The sequence below is a fragment of the Semicossyphus pulcher genome, unplaced genomic scaffold (assembly GCF_022749685.1).
Source record: "Semicossyphus pulcher isolate SPU_LCO1_2020_fin unplaced genomic scaffold, fSemPul1.0.p SCAF_21, whole genome shotgun sequence".
NCBI classification, from domain to species: domain Eukaryota; kingdom Metazoa; phylum Chordata; class Actinopteri; order Labriformes; family Labridae; genus Semicossyphus; species Semicossyphus pulcher.
This window is the reverse complement of record NW_027211695.1, coordinates 20099681-20114690: the sequence shown is the minus strand read 5'-3', so window position 1 is coordinate 20114690 and position 15010 is coordinate 20099681. Positions and strand designations below refer to the sequence as shown.

General features: G+C 42.7%; 1 protein-coding gene across 1 annotated transcript in view; it reads left to right on the top strand.

Annotated features, from left to right (window-relative positions):
* LOC138600722 (insulin receptor substrate 1-B) overlaps positions 1–3675 on the top strand; it is a 50503-nt gene extending 46828 nt beyond the window's left edge. The window contains exon 4 of the mRNA XM_069672198.1: positions 3009–3675. Within this exon, the coding sequence (XP_069528299.1) occupies positions 3009–3016 (8 nt within the window). The 3' untranslated portion in view covers positions 3017–3675. The remainder of the gene's footprint in view (positions 1–3008) is intronic.
* The last annotated feature ends 11335 nt before the right edge of the window (positions 3676–15010 follow it).

The window sequence follows — 15010 nt, the reverse complement described above, 5'->3', positions numbered from 1 at the left end:
AAGGTCGTCATTAAGTGAATGTCATCCGCATAATTATAGCATCTCCCTCTGTGTCCCTTTCTGTGTGTGTGAGGTTGCATGTGTGTGTCCGTGGCAGAGCACCAGTGCGTGTCCTGACTGTCTCCTCCGGTCCCTTTGCTTGGCTGCTCTGATTGTTTGTGTTGCCGGCTGCCTGAAAGAGGGATCTTCTCCGCTCCGCTTTAGGCCGACATGGCTTGGCCGGCTGGCGGGAACCGTCTGTGCTGAGGGGGACTAAATATAGCTCACTGCACCAGGAAGACGACAAACTGGGGAGAAAGAGAGAGGGGAGGGAGGGGCGTAAATATAGAGTACCCCTGTGCAATTAAAGAGTCGAGCGCTGCTGGGAAATTTTAGGGAGAAAGAGACGCAGGGAACTCTCTCTGCTTTGTGCGTTTGTAATTTAGTCTGACGGCAGCCTGAGAGGCTTCGGTTTGAGTCATCACATCTGAGAGAGTAACCCAGTTTAAAGGGCACTGCCTGATCTTTATAGTAGTCATGATCCTGCCTGCACTGCAAACTCAACAACCCACAATTCTGCATCCACTCTGTCACAAATAAATCGCAGTATGCATGACAAGAACATCACAGGTGTGACAGAGCAATCACTGTATGCAAAGCATGTCCTTTATCTGATCAGTAGCCTGAGAGTGTCGCCGATTTAAAGGGATAATGTGTGTCACACTGGGTGAGTTGAATGATAGCAGTTGTGAGGCCTGTCGGACCTTGCACAGCATCGGGTCAGCCGGTGCATTCAGCATTATGTCACTCTTTATTATGGGTCGCAGAAAACAGTGAGAGAATGCGGCCCTACATTTCTGACTGTACGAATTCTTTGTGTCAGATCATACGGTCATAAATCCTGGCTGTGGCTTGGCCAAGAGACAAACTGAATGAATAGGATTGGAATGGAGATGCTGTGAAATAGCGTCTTTCCATTTATGCTCTTTCATTTTTGAGACTGATATCAGCTGAAGCAGATCACCGATATAGCTGCAGATATTGTGAATGTCTTAACCGCAATGAAAATAAACCTTTACTAGTTGGATTTTGCGCCGATATGACAATGAGAAGGTATTCAGAAGGCCACTTTCTTTAAAAAATATATTTAAAGGGGGGGTATTATGCTAATTTCAAGCTTCATATTTCACTCTGTGATACCTGTGGAGTAGCTTAGCATAATTTACAGTTTTAAAAAACTCATGTTTCTCACACTGGTGCTCTGTGCAGGCCCTCATACAGCCTCTGCCTGACACGACCCAGTCAGCTCTGTCCCTTTAAGAAACCCCGCCTCTACAAGCGCACTTTCTTCTGATTGGCCAGCTCTCCGAAGCCTGCTGAGGCTGCACTTTGTGACGTCACTGTGTGAAACCTGGCGTTCACAGCAGCCTGCAGACTGAGCTGAGAAGCCAGGGGATTACTCCAACATACTTTTACCGACAGATTTGAAGCTTCACTCACGTTTCGTCTGAACATCCAACATTGTTACATTATATGTCTTAAAATGTGAAACAGCATAAAACCACCTCCGCTGTGAGGCTCTGCACGAGAATTTTAAAACAAGTAAGAGCGCACTTTTCTTTGCTAACATTGTTAACGACATCATTTCTTCAACGGTTTTTTTGGCCTTTTATGTCTTTATTATATAGAGAGGACAGTGGACAGTAGTGGAAACAGGGAATGGGGGTTGACACACAGCAATTGCCAAGGGTGGGAGCCGCCACATCGAGGACTGAGCCTCCGTACATGGGCTACCAATTTAAGTGCTAAGCTAAACCAGTGCCCTACAACACTATTTCTAAATGAACCCATTAATTGTTTGACTGCATGACATGTTCTATAAAAAGGTTTTAATATCAGAGCATATTGGGAAACGTATGCGCTGATACCGATACAGGCAAATATCGGCCTGAGAATATCGTCTATTGAATATATCGGTCAAGTTAGTGAACATCACGCAACATGTCGTTCAAACTGACATCGAAGTGGTTTTTCTCGACACTTTAAGACACTAAATTTTGCTCCCAACACCCATTTTTACTTCCCAGTCTCCAATGTTTGATATGTCGGGTCATGATTGGGAAGTGCTTGCACGTTTAATCCCAGAATAAATTCAGGGAACATTTCTTACGGTGTAATCTAAGACAACTGTTTTTAATTGATCGTAAAAAGAAAGGTGCCTTTATCTGTGAATAAAAAACCTGTTCAGCAGTCCAACAAGCACTTTATTTAAAGCATGCTGACCCCTTCAGAAAGATGTAGTTGGACATGTCTCAACATGCCCCATAAGAACCCCCAATCATTGATTGACGACTAAATATCTCCCCAGCTTTCTCTCGCTGGGTCTGCCCCAAATCTCACAGTATACAAGCGCATTAAAACTTGCTAAAACCTGCTTGACGCCATGTGATTTTTCTGCTCTCTCGACTCTGGAGCAGATTTATCATCTCGTCTGCATTCCTGCCAATCGTATCAACTGTGCGAACAAGGCCAGGAACGACTCCAGACCTTTTGAGTTATTGCAGTTGAGACACTTCCTGACAGTGCGCACCTTTGTGCTCGCAGTGTGATGTGAAGAGCTAAAATTGCCAGAAAAACCTGACATGATTTCTCAGATCTCTACTCCCTCTTGCTGGCGCACACACACACACACACACACACACACACACACACACACACATGCTTGACTCTGCCTGCAGCAATAGGTGTCCTCACTTTTTCCACCGTTCTCTTTATCACTTCTTCCTGTTTGACTCTTTTTCCGTCTTGTTTGGTCGTATTGTGTATTCCTGTCATTCTTTTTGGGTCACTGTGTTCCTGGTCTGATAAGCACACCCTGATATCTTACAGCTGATATTTAATGAACCTGATAAGCAAACGCTGCTGAATATACATGTCATAATATTTATTTCTTCTTCATATCTGGGTTATTGTTTATTTTGGAGCTAACCAAACCATTTCCTCTTTCTTCTTGTGTTGTTTTCTTCCAGAGTGCTGATGTCGGTGCGTCGTCCTTGGGGGAAACAATCTGGTAACACTCAAGAGAGGTTCAAAGCCCCCGCCTGTTCCGTTTGCGCCAACCAATCGCATCGAGAGAGCAGCCGGATGGACACGCCCCCTCAAAGCACTTTGACGGATTCTTTTCTCTTCGCTTTCATCTCGTCGGTTGTGGAAAACCAACAGGGATGCGTGCCAAATGACATTCTTGAAAAGCCATTTGCTGCTCTCATTCCTTGAGTGGAAAGCCAATCAGAGAAGGGTACAAAAACAATTTGTAAAAACTCATAATCAGTAAGTCTATAATGGTGGCTGACAAGTGTATAAAAAAACAGAAAACAAAAAGAATTATATATCAGCTCAAACAAGTGCCTCATTTTCAGATTGTAGCCATTTTACAAAGAACTTCAACGAACTGAAGCTTTGGGTTTTTTTGTTGTTTTTTTGTGCTTGATTTGATGTAGTAACAAAAAATGCAGCAGAAGATCTAGATAAAGTGGGTAGCACTGGTGTGAGCTTGTGTTGCCTTCATGTCATATGGGATGAACGGCAGAATCAGAGTTATTTTGATAACAGAGTTGGGTTAAAAAATACACTTTATTCATAATATTTTGACTTATTTCCTTGAATCATCTTGGTTGACGTTAGCCGTCAGTATGTTCTTGGGTTACTGTGACTTCAGACATAAAAAAAAACATGTTGATATTTATGACTTTGATTCTGGAAATCACGATAAATCCGATATGACATGAACGCAGCATATGCAGCTAAATTTAACAATGATTATGGTACTAGCAATGAGCTGGCCTGAGCTGGCCTTCCTGTCTACTGTGAGAAATATTAGCATAGCTGCTGTTAGCATCCTGTTATTGTATAAATGTTTTTACTCCTTCAATCCTCTTTGATTTCCTCCTTCTCCTAACTTTTTAACAGATTAAGTATTAAACACAGGCTTGAAACAAAATGTACTTGTACGGAGGATACAGTAGCTAGTTAGCTAAAGTTAGCAAGGTCAGATTAAGATATTAGCATTGTGCCAGGACGTAAATGCAGCGCCCTGCTGTCATCCAGCTCAGGGTAAGACCCCTGTCATAGAGCCAAGAAATCCCATTAGTGCTATTAGCTCAAGACACTTCTGTCCCACTTCATCCCCGTCTACTCAGGATGCTAAATAACATACAGTAGCCTAATACAGCTGTCACTAGCTATGCTAATGCTAGCTTTGTAGCTGTCAGGTCGCTGCTTTTAGCATTGGAAAAGTGGGTCAGTTCTTATTTCAATTCTCTTATAAAAATAACAAGCAGCTGATTATTTTCAACATTAAGGTACCAAACATTTTAATTACAATCTTTTAAATTGGTTGAATTGAAAGTGCTTTGACCTTTCACCTTTCTTTCTTTGTTTCCATCTCCATCCCTTCCTTCTTTCTGTCGTTAGCTTGGCTCTTACTTTAACCTCCGCTATGCATCAGCACTTAAGTGCCTGTCTGTCCTTTTTACCCGTCTGTCTCTCTCCCCCATCTTAGCAGCTAGCACTATTAGGGCTGTCCTAGCAGAATATATCAAGTCTATTTTTGTGTCTATTTTTGTCTCTTTTGGCTGTACAGTTCTCAGTAAATAACTTGTTTATGTTCTTTGTGACAATAATCTATCAGATGACTTGACTTCACAGCCACGGCCCTAATGGGAGGAGTTTTGGACTGTTTTATTGCCGGTTATGGAGGACTTAATGGAGGGCCTTCAGTGCCAAAATGCAGCAACAACAACAAAAAAAAACCTCCGGCAGCACCTCAAGAAGCAACCTTCAGCTCTCAAGTCTGGACGTATTGCTTTGTTTTGTTTTAAAAATGTAATCTTTTGTGTTCGGGGGGGGGGAAGAACTGTGACATATCTCGCCTCGCAGTCTGCTTGTGTGACTCTTGGAGATAAAGGTCATTGTGAAGACATGCGTATGCTTTAACCTTGAATCCGCCTCCAACTTCGACCAGAGGATGAAAAAGAAATGCATGACGAGAGAGAGAGAGAAAAGGCCACCGCGGGGGAAAAACACAACAACAGATACCTTATGTCTAAATATGTGTGCATCTATGTAGCTCCAAATTGTACTCATGTGTTTGTCTGCCTGCCTTGGGAAGTTCATGAACTCTCTCATTCTGGTCACATGACTGTCGGGGGGCCTGGGGCTTAACAATGCAGCTTTATTATGAGCAGATTGGGATCTGTGGCTGGGGCTGCCTGTAATAGCGGTTGCTAAAAAAAATAATAATTGGACTTTAAACCAGATTTAGCACATAAATCCATGCTTTTAAACAGACTCCCAGGCAAACACATGATTGGTTGAAATGTTTCTGATGTCTTCTGGAGATGTTCTCATGTTTAAAAAATCTGCAGTTTCAGCACAAAAGCTTAAAGGTACTCGCAGTTCAGAAAGAGTGTACAGAGTGCTTTCGACATCATCATCCTGCCATTTACGCCCCAATGAGCTCTGAGCATCTCATGAACTTTTGAATGAACATTTTTACTTTGTCAAACTGGCTGCAGTCTGAATTTTTTTCCTCTGACCGCCTGCGGTGAAGAGCTCGATCGTCAAAGCCACAGATCATGAATAAAGTTCCTCCGGGAAAGCTCGGACTAACGGAGGTTTACGAGTTCAAGTGGCCGTATGATCTCATTCACCGCGTTGTTAGCGACTGTAGCGATGCTCATAAAATGTGCTCAAGAAAAGTGCTGCTGCTGTTCTGAATTGTGTAATCTCTTCCTCCTGTTCCCCCTGAGAGATGGTACTGAATGGGAATATTGTGAGATTTGCCATTGATGTAGACAGTTTTACTTCTGTTGCTTGAAAAAAAAATCTGACTAAAAGGAAAAAAAAGTCAAACAACAAAAGGACTTGTGGCTTCTTTTGTTTCTGTGACTGGCTGCTGAGTTTCCTTTTGAGTGATGTAAGGAGGATGATTGTTAGAGAGTGACAGGCTTAAGACGGAAAAACAACAGAGCTACTGGTCTACGAGGGACAAAGAAGAGAGTGGAAGAAGCTACAATTTACGGGCTGAGGCAAGTGTGAACATTTGCATGAAATGCCACAGACAGATGGGCTCATGCCCCTCACACACACACACACCGTCTTTGACTCACACACATGCGCTCATAGTGGCTGCGACCACACCGCAGATGTGACACTGTAATGTGGAAAGAAAGCAGTCTGACTGTTATCCATAAAACTCAGTTAGTCACAACCACCGTATTCACATGGCGGCCATTTTTCTTTGTTGTGCTCCTATGAGCAAATTCAAACGGTACAAACGCAGTGAATCTGATAATTGTTTTTGTCATTTCACCTCACAATTGAAAACAATAACTTCCAAAATCCAGAGGAACTTAGGGACATATTTTAAGGTAAAACCCATCAGGTACCAACAGCCAGTTCAGAATCAATAATGTTAGCATTCACTAATTCGTCGCATATATTAATGTTAGCTAGCTAGCTTGAATAATTATTGGCTTGTTATCAATACCATGCACTATTCACTTAGGGACATCTTTTAACATATTTGATAACCGATCAGGTACCAACAGCCAGCTCAGAATCAATAACGTTAGCATTCACTAAGTCATAGCTGTTAGCTAGCTAAAAGTAGTGTTGGCTTGTCAATAGCTATATCACTGGGGACATATTTTAAGGGAAAAGCATATCTGAAAACCCCTTAGGAACTAACAGCCAGCTTACAGTCGATAACTTTAGCATCCATCAAGTCATATGTTACTGTTAGCTAGCTACTTAGCTATTCTCTTAGGGCTATTATTAGGTATAACTTCATATTTGACAACCCATAATCAACAGCTAACATTAGCATTAAACCAACACCTAGCTGACAGTACAGTTTAATAGTCTTACATGATTTAATAAGACAGGTGTAATTTCTAGCTAACAGTTATGTTAGATGGCTAACTATAGCGTTAGCTTACTAACAGTAGCCTCATGTTAGCTAGGAATTGGTTGAATACTAATGCTAGCTGCTGTGACATTAACTGTGGGTAACTGATGGTTATAAAAATCAGTACCTAGTTTACGGTATTGTTAACTGGCTAGCTCCTCATGTTAGTTAGCTAGCTAGCATAATTGTTAGCTAGGAATTTACGGTAATGTAAGCTAGAAGGTGGTTCAATGCTAACATTAGCTGTTATCTAACATTAGTCTAATAAGTATGATCTTTTACATTTAATTATGACTAGGTAACAATCTGAATTTTCACTATCACTTGTCTTTTTATCAATAAAGAAGCAGCGACATGATAAAGATTTGTTTACGGTTTAATAACCTCAAACTCAGCAGCAACATTAACAGCATGTAAGATTCCCACCCCGAGTGTTGGAGGACAATGGCTGTTAATAATCAGATCATTAACAGTCCAGGTTGGCAGTTTGCCATCAGAGTGAATCACTCCTCTTTCTGCTAATTTCATCACCATGTTGTTTGTTGAGTGAGCTTCTTATTTGCGAGCCCACTACTTACTCTCACTTAACACTCTGTATAATTAATAAGCTTTTTAAAGGCGTGATAAATCTCTTTATTTTTAACATGTATGGGATCTTGTGTCATCCACAGATGGCCGAGTAACTCAACCCAGAGAGAGGCACCGTAGGAATGAATAGAAATGAGAACACACGCACAGATCAGGCCTGGACATGCAGACCCTCTCACTTCCCCTTTACTGAGTAAAAATAAGGTTAGTGAGGACAATAAAAACAGCTAAGTAGCACCTGTCTGAAAGCCGGAGAAGCCCACGCACATACACCTGAATGTTACCGAAACCTACTTCTCTTCACGGCTCATGTTCCCTCAACTTTTGTTCACTTTCATCTTCAACAAAGTGAGTCCTGAGGGGATTTCAAGCCCTACTTTAAGATTTGTTTCAGCCGAGACATTTTCCTTTTCCCATAACTCCCCTGCACGAGCTGTTCTCATGATACAGTGACTGACTGTAACCGCTATAACCGAGAAAGATCCTCAGGATGCTTCTTCAGTAAACCAAGGTTTTGTGAATGAAAAAGTCGGCTCTTCTCATCGTGATTCACCCTGAGGCAAAAACAGCTCAACAGCCACCCCAGTTACAGTCAGGACTTTTATTCTTCTGTTGATGTGAGCGGTCAGATAAACTCAAATGTGACTCCTTTTCTTAGTAAAGACGGAAATGTTACAGCAGCATCAGCCTGGATTAGGAGAGAAAGGAGGAGGAGAGGCGAACGAATGGGCACAGCTGCCATCTGGTTGTCGTCGCGACGGGCAGCGACAATGCCAGCCTCCGGTCAAGACAAGAGAGAGAAAGAGAGACAGGAGGAGGAGGAGGAGGAGGAGGAGGAGGGGGGATGCTGGACAGGAGCCAAGGGAAGAGGACACCGAGTTCAATCGCAGAGAGGTGCGCTGGATAGATGCCAACAGGTGGACCTGTTGTGTCTGAGCAAGCGGGTGTATCATCTCCTCAGTGTGAGTGTGTGATACAGTATCTGAATAAACACACCTACATGCACCTATTGGCACACAGGGGCAGAAATAGACTCAATAACCTCCCTTGATTACACACGACAGGCTGGACACTGATACAGAAAACACTGTTCTGGAGCTTGAAGTCACATCACAGGTAACAGTAGAGAGGGACTGTCTCATTGTTAAAGCTTTGAGAACCTGGATGTCAATGGGAATTTGAACTTTAAATATCTCTCACAACAGGGCAAACTCCAACACTATGTAGCAGTGGGGTCAGGGCCTCCCAGCAGGTTTCATAATGATTGAAGGGATACGGAAGAAAAAGTACTCCTGCTTTTACTTTTTCAGGCCTCCAAAAAGCTCAAAAGTCATGTTCACACTAAAGCAACAGAGCACCCAGATTCTGATGCATTTTGTGTCATCATGAGCTCATTTAAAGTTCTAATCTCGAGGATCTCCGTTTCGTTCTCTTTGGCGGCACCTGTGGCGATAAATGGTAATTGCAGGAGCACACGTTGTAACTCCTGATTTTCCTGGCTGACGGTCGCTTTCCTTTTCAGACTGTTTCCTTCATCTGAGCGTCGAGTTTGTTTCTTCTTCTTTGGATTTTCACTTCTTGTTGAAGTTGTATCTGTAGTCATCCATCTTTTCTTTGTTTGTTCAGCCATAGTAGATTACTGTTTACTCGCAACACTCGCAGAGAGCGGAAAAGCAGCCGCTTAGCTCCGCCTACCCTCTCTGGCAGACCAACCACTGCCGGCTGATGGAAAACGCGTCACTAACTGGGCGCCGCTTGGGATTTTTTCCACGAAAGTCACTGCACATGCAAAGGCTTTCATCAGTGGGCCATACGCTCAATCACCATTGAGTTACCTCACTCATCAGACATTTAATTACATGAAAATCTTCAAGATTACCACTTTAACAGTTGACCTGCCTCTGCTCGTGTGGGCGTCACTTCCAGGTCAAAGAAATCACAGTCGCTAAGGACGGCTAATATCAGATGAAACTCAACACCTCCTCACCCTTCAAGAAAATGTCAGCCCACCTTATCTTCAGCCAAAAGACGGGGGTTCATTCCTCCAACATATAAGGAGCCACAGATAGCCCTTCCATTTTTTAACAGTTCAAACTGAGCAAACAAAGTTGACGAGAACTTGATTACATCATGCAGAAGCTACAGAGTTTACAGTGCCTTGCCTGAGCTGCAGTTAAAAAACGATGTGAACGTTATAACACTTATGTGAGCGAACGTGTATTTTACTTCGTAGGGACATCCTTGACATGACTGCTGATCCCAGTGAAAACACGTCCCAGCGCTGGTATGAAGCAGCGTTATAAATCTCCCGTGAGATGTACCGGCTGCTATTTTTATAGTGTTTACATCACTGCTCCCTGACCTTACAGAGCATGTACAGTCGGCCCCATTCTGCAACAATACAGGAAGTCTTCCTGCCTTTATGACTTCCTGTACGGCGCGGACCGCAGGAAGCTCGCTGGATGTAGGGCACGGAAAATGCTCCCATTGCGAATGTGGGAAAGTGGGTGCTCCCAAATTGCTTCCTTCCCATCGCTCGCTGAAGAAAGGATCAACATGCATTGGGATATGTTTCTTTTCACCCTCTGGAAAGTTCCCACAATAAGCTCCATAAGTTATGCTACAGGTGTTTTAGCTTATGTAAACCTACTGTGTGTTGACCGAGCCAAGAAAGCCGAGGATTACAGTCTGTACACCGCAAGCTGCCTCTGCTAATCCTCCCTGCTTTCCCTCTTGTTTCCCCTCTTCCCAGCGCTCCCATATAGATTTAAAGGCGAACTTAAACAGACTCCATAAAGTAAGTTTACACACACAGTTATGGTCACTGCTGCATGGCATGTTGGGTAATCTGATCCTTAAAAATGCCACAACGGATGCGACCATTTTTCTAATGTACTTCCAGGTTTTTCCCTCACCGCCCACTCTTTCTCATAGTGTACTTAGCCAAACAAAAAGCCTTTCTCTGTCTCCCTCCCTCCCCTTCCTCTCCCTCCCCCCTCTCGCTCCCCTCATAAGAAAATGTTGAACGCCATCATGGATTTGTCTCTATTACAGTCGGCATATAAAATCAGCTAGTCTGAGAAAAAGGGAGGTTGAAACCGGACAAAAAAGTGCCACATGGAGTGAGTGATTGAGGGAAAAGGAGAAGGGGAGGAAGGAGGGAGGACGATGGGAGGAGAGGAGGGTATTTTCAGCGGGGGGGGGAGACTGTGAGGCCTCTGTGCTTTATTTTCCTTGAAAGCTCCCTGAAAACCGCAGACACATGGTACAGAATTCCCCTCACAGTAGGAGAGGGGGGAGGGAGGGCCGGCTTTTGCAAGAGAACACCACACTGTCTGATAAACACACACACACACACACACACTCACAGGGAATATCATAGGCGAGAACACACTTGGAAAAAGAAGGCCGTGTGTGAACCAGACGCGCAAACACTCGGCTACACAAAAGAGAGAGAGAGGAACTTTGAAGGAGCCGACAGGAAACCTCAAAACTTCATATCACCTCGGCTCGATGGGAAAGCGGACGGCCCCTCTTTCCACGGGTATTGGTGCGCTGGTGGTTGAGGGGTGGGGTGGGGGGTGCGGGTGTTAATCCAACGTACAATGTGTTTAACTTTGACAGACAGATCCCTCAAACCCTCCCACCCCTCTCCTCGCTGTGGGGCCCCTTTGAGCTCGCAGATTGAGGACAAGCGTAGAAACTGGTATTTAGGTGGTTGTTAGGAGTTGTGGGCCGAGTGGGAAGAAGTGAACGATCAGGTGGTGTGAATGGACCTGTGAGGGGCTTCACGGGGGCTTAGAGTGGACCCGCTGACCCTGAAATTAGACGCTTGGTTGGCTGATTGATAAGGGTGGAAAAACAATCAATTTTGTTGTGTTTATTTTTAGCTTAAAAACACAAAATCTGAAAGAATATTTTAGCAGTTGTGCTTTGTTCTCTTTAACTTGTTTCATAAATTCCTTTTGCCATCAGGACACCACAGCATGGGAACTACAACATGCAGCACTTAAGGTCACACATGGGAGAAGAAGATGGACGTGTAACGCCATCTAGTGGAATATGTTGGATCTGCTCTTTCTGTAAATGCAGATAATTCCCTTTGAAAGAATTGCAGCTGCTACAATTCAAGTTAGATTATTAGCTAAATGAAAATAAGCAAGTTCTTGTTTCTGTAGCTAACAAACACATTTAATTTAAGTCAGTATTTCCTTCTTAAATCAACAGGAACAAACCACATAATAACATGTTTCCTCCAATTCGTCCTTGTATACTTATTTATGGCTTGGCAAAGTCAGAAAAAAAACCTTCTCACAAACAGGAAGATCAAGTTTTTCCATCAAACCCAGAGACCAGCGCGCTGAAACTCTCCTGCAAGCAGGAGAGAGGAGATGGAAAATGTGTGTCAGCACGCTGAGTAGCCACTGCCTGCCTGGAAAAATGAGGACACAAGGAATGGGAATACAATCAATTTATAAAAAGCCTCAAGTATGACCTTCCTTCTTCCTCCTCTCTCTTCATACCTGACATTACATTATGCAAATCATTTGCCAAATGAGGCAAAAGTCAGCTCAGTAATCCACGTTTGACCTCCGTATATTTTCCACTCGTCATAAGGTTTCAATTCTACCAGGAGAGGAGAAGACTTGAGGTTAGAGTCGGAGGACGCACTTTAATAAAAATGCTGTTTTACCAGATATGACTTACAGTAGTAATTTAATAATAAAAATAATGATTCCCAGCTTTTCTTATAATCTGATTGTCAGTTCTTTTTACCACAATGAACAGGATACCAGGAATCATACGCAGTCTCAAGACAGTATTTGAAGCCCTATTCATCTATTTTCACAGATAACTTGCCTCTAGCTTATTGCTGCTGATCAGGAAGGACTCTGCCGGGCTGCAACTAACAATTATTTTCATTATTAATCAATCTGCTGATCATTTTCTCTTTTATACCTTTGTAAAACATTAAATTATAGTGAAAAATGTCTGTCGACGTTTTCCAGAGACCAAGGTGATGTCTATAAAAATGCCTTCCGACAAGTTTAAACCAAGTTAAGAGAAAGATCGGATAAACTACTTGCATTCGAGCATTGTGGCATTTTATTTTGAAAGGTCTATCAAATAATTCATCACTTACCAGAAAATGTGGCTGTTAAGTTTAATCTTTTTGGCTCCAACAATATGCTGAGTTGAGAATGACGTTTTAAGAATGTAAGAAGACGTTTTATTTTGATACTGTTCTTAATATTTAAGCTAGTGCTAGTAGCGAGTTAGCTAATCTCTAAAATAACTACAATTGGAAAAATAGCTTGGCTTGTTCACTGTAAATGTTTCAAAATCCGCCTACCAGCTACTTTGAAGCTTACTTATTATAGATTGGTTGTTTAATATGAACTAAACAAGTTTTAAGTCTAAAAAATGTTCACTGGTTGATAAAGTTAGCCTACATACCTTACCTTTTTATGCTAGGACCAGTTGCTAGGCAACCTGCAGAGTCTCCGGGAAGTTGGCTACTTTTCCTTAAATGTTGAAACGATTTAAAATAAGACTGCAAGTTATTGTGAAAAACTTTTTCAGACAGATTTATCAAATTTGTTACAAATAAAACGTATTTTTGCTAATATAGTAATCAAAATATCCCTTTATTCTGTCATTTAGCTTATAAAAGATTTTGTTTGACCAAGAAAAAAAATACACAAGAACTTTTTCCGACTTTTATTTTAACCTTACTTCATTTATCATTATGAGACACATTCGTTGACTTGAATGAGACATTTCCAGCTGATATTCGTAGGTAATCTAGCTCTAACAAATCCTCACCAAGTACATTGCTCTTTGTTGACAGTACATCAAACATTTCAAACCCCCCACTTCCACTTCCTTCAGTATCCAGGAATAAATCTGACGTTTTCAAGTCCTTGTCTTTACTTCTTGCATCCACCATGTTTTCCTCAACACTTCTGAACTCTTCTACCTCATCTTCAGTGTGTCCTTCTGGGACTCTGCTTGAGTTTTCTTTGTTGTACACAGCATCCTCAGAGTTTAAAGTCCAATTAGTTGCCCCTGCTGTGGTCGTAGCGGTAGCGTTTCGAATGTAACCCTTATCTGCTGGTGTGACTGGTGTCTGGGTTGTAGTTCTGACACCGCTGAATGAAGCACTTCCAAGAATATCAGAGTAAGTGACAGCTTTGATTCTGGCAGGCCGCTTTGGCAGCCTGACTATGCCTGGATTTCTAGCTTTATATGTCAGAGAGGTAGATTCATTCAGCTTTTTTTCGTTAGCTTGTTTTCCTTTCACACGTTTGCCTCTCACCGTGCTGCTGGTAGAGCTACTAAGGAGACTCGCCTTCACTGAGACAGGTTTGGTGTTCGTTCTTGGCTCAGATTTTGGGTGAGGTTGAACTTTGAGAGGCCCAGCAGACCTGAGAAAAGCGGAGGAGATTCCTTGACTTGGTGATTGTTCTTTGTAATTCGAGTGCGTTTTGTTAACAGCATTTCCAAGTCGGTTTCCAACAGGTTGAAACCCAAGAAAGTTGTAGAGTTTACGGTTCATTTTATATCCGTCAGGTGTGGATCTGTTGACTGATTTTGTGCTTTCTGATGTCTTTAGACGTGGTTTAAACTCATTTTCACTCATTGATGATCCATGGTTGCTACCTGGCTCAGTCCCACCTGTTTCCTTGGACCCAGATCCCTGAATCCTGCTGCTTTTTGGTTGCCAGATTTGTGAGCCTCCAAGTTTGAAACCTTCTAAACCCTGCTGGACTCTGGCAGATTTGCCTTGTTCAGTAACTAAAGCTTTGGCTCCCTCGAGTGGTCGACTACCAAACCCTTTGAGACCATATATTCTTCTGTAGATCCTGAACCTACTGCCATCTGGTTTGCTTTCCACACCGGCATCACTATCAGGTATAAGAGGCCGGGTTTCCTTAAATCTGGATGTGAACGGTCTTGAAGTGCTCATGGTTTGGATGATATCTAAATTACCAATGGGTTGTCTCTCAAGTTTTGCTGGCGTTGTCGTCGTAGTAGATGCTTCTCTTCCTCTCTGGCCGAAGTTATACTTTTGTGACAAAGACGGGTATATATTAGCCAATTTATAATTCCCTTTGTTGAGGCTGTATCGTCGAGAGTTGGTGATTTCATTAGAACCACTAGATGAGGTAACAGTTGGCTCCTTTGAAGCTCTCCAAGTAGGATTTTTAAATCCTCTGAAGCCATAGACGCTTTTGCTAGTTCGTCCAGGTTTAGGAAGCAGCACTGATCCACTAGTGGTCCTATTTGCGAGGCTACTTGGTACATATTTGTCACTGGTAGCACCAAAGGTACCATGGAAATCTGAATCAGATATTGGGACAAAATTCCCCATGGTGTCATCAGTCCCTGAAACAGGAAGTGCTGAGATTGGAGTTTCTGCTGTGGTACGTTGAGATGTGGTCGAACTATCAGTCTGAGCACCATACTTGG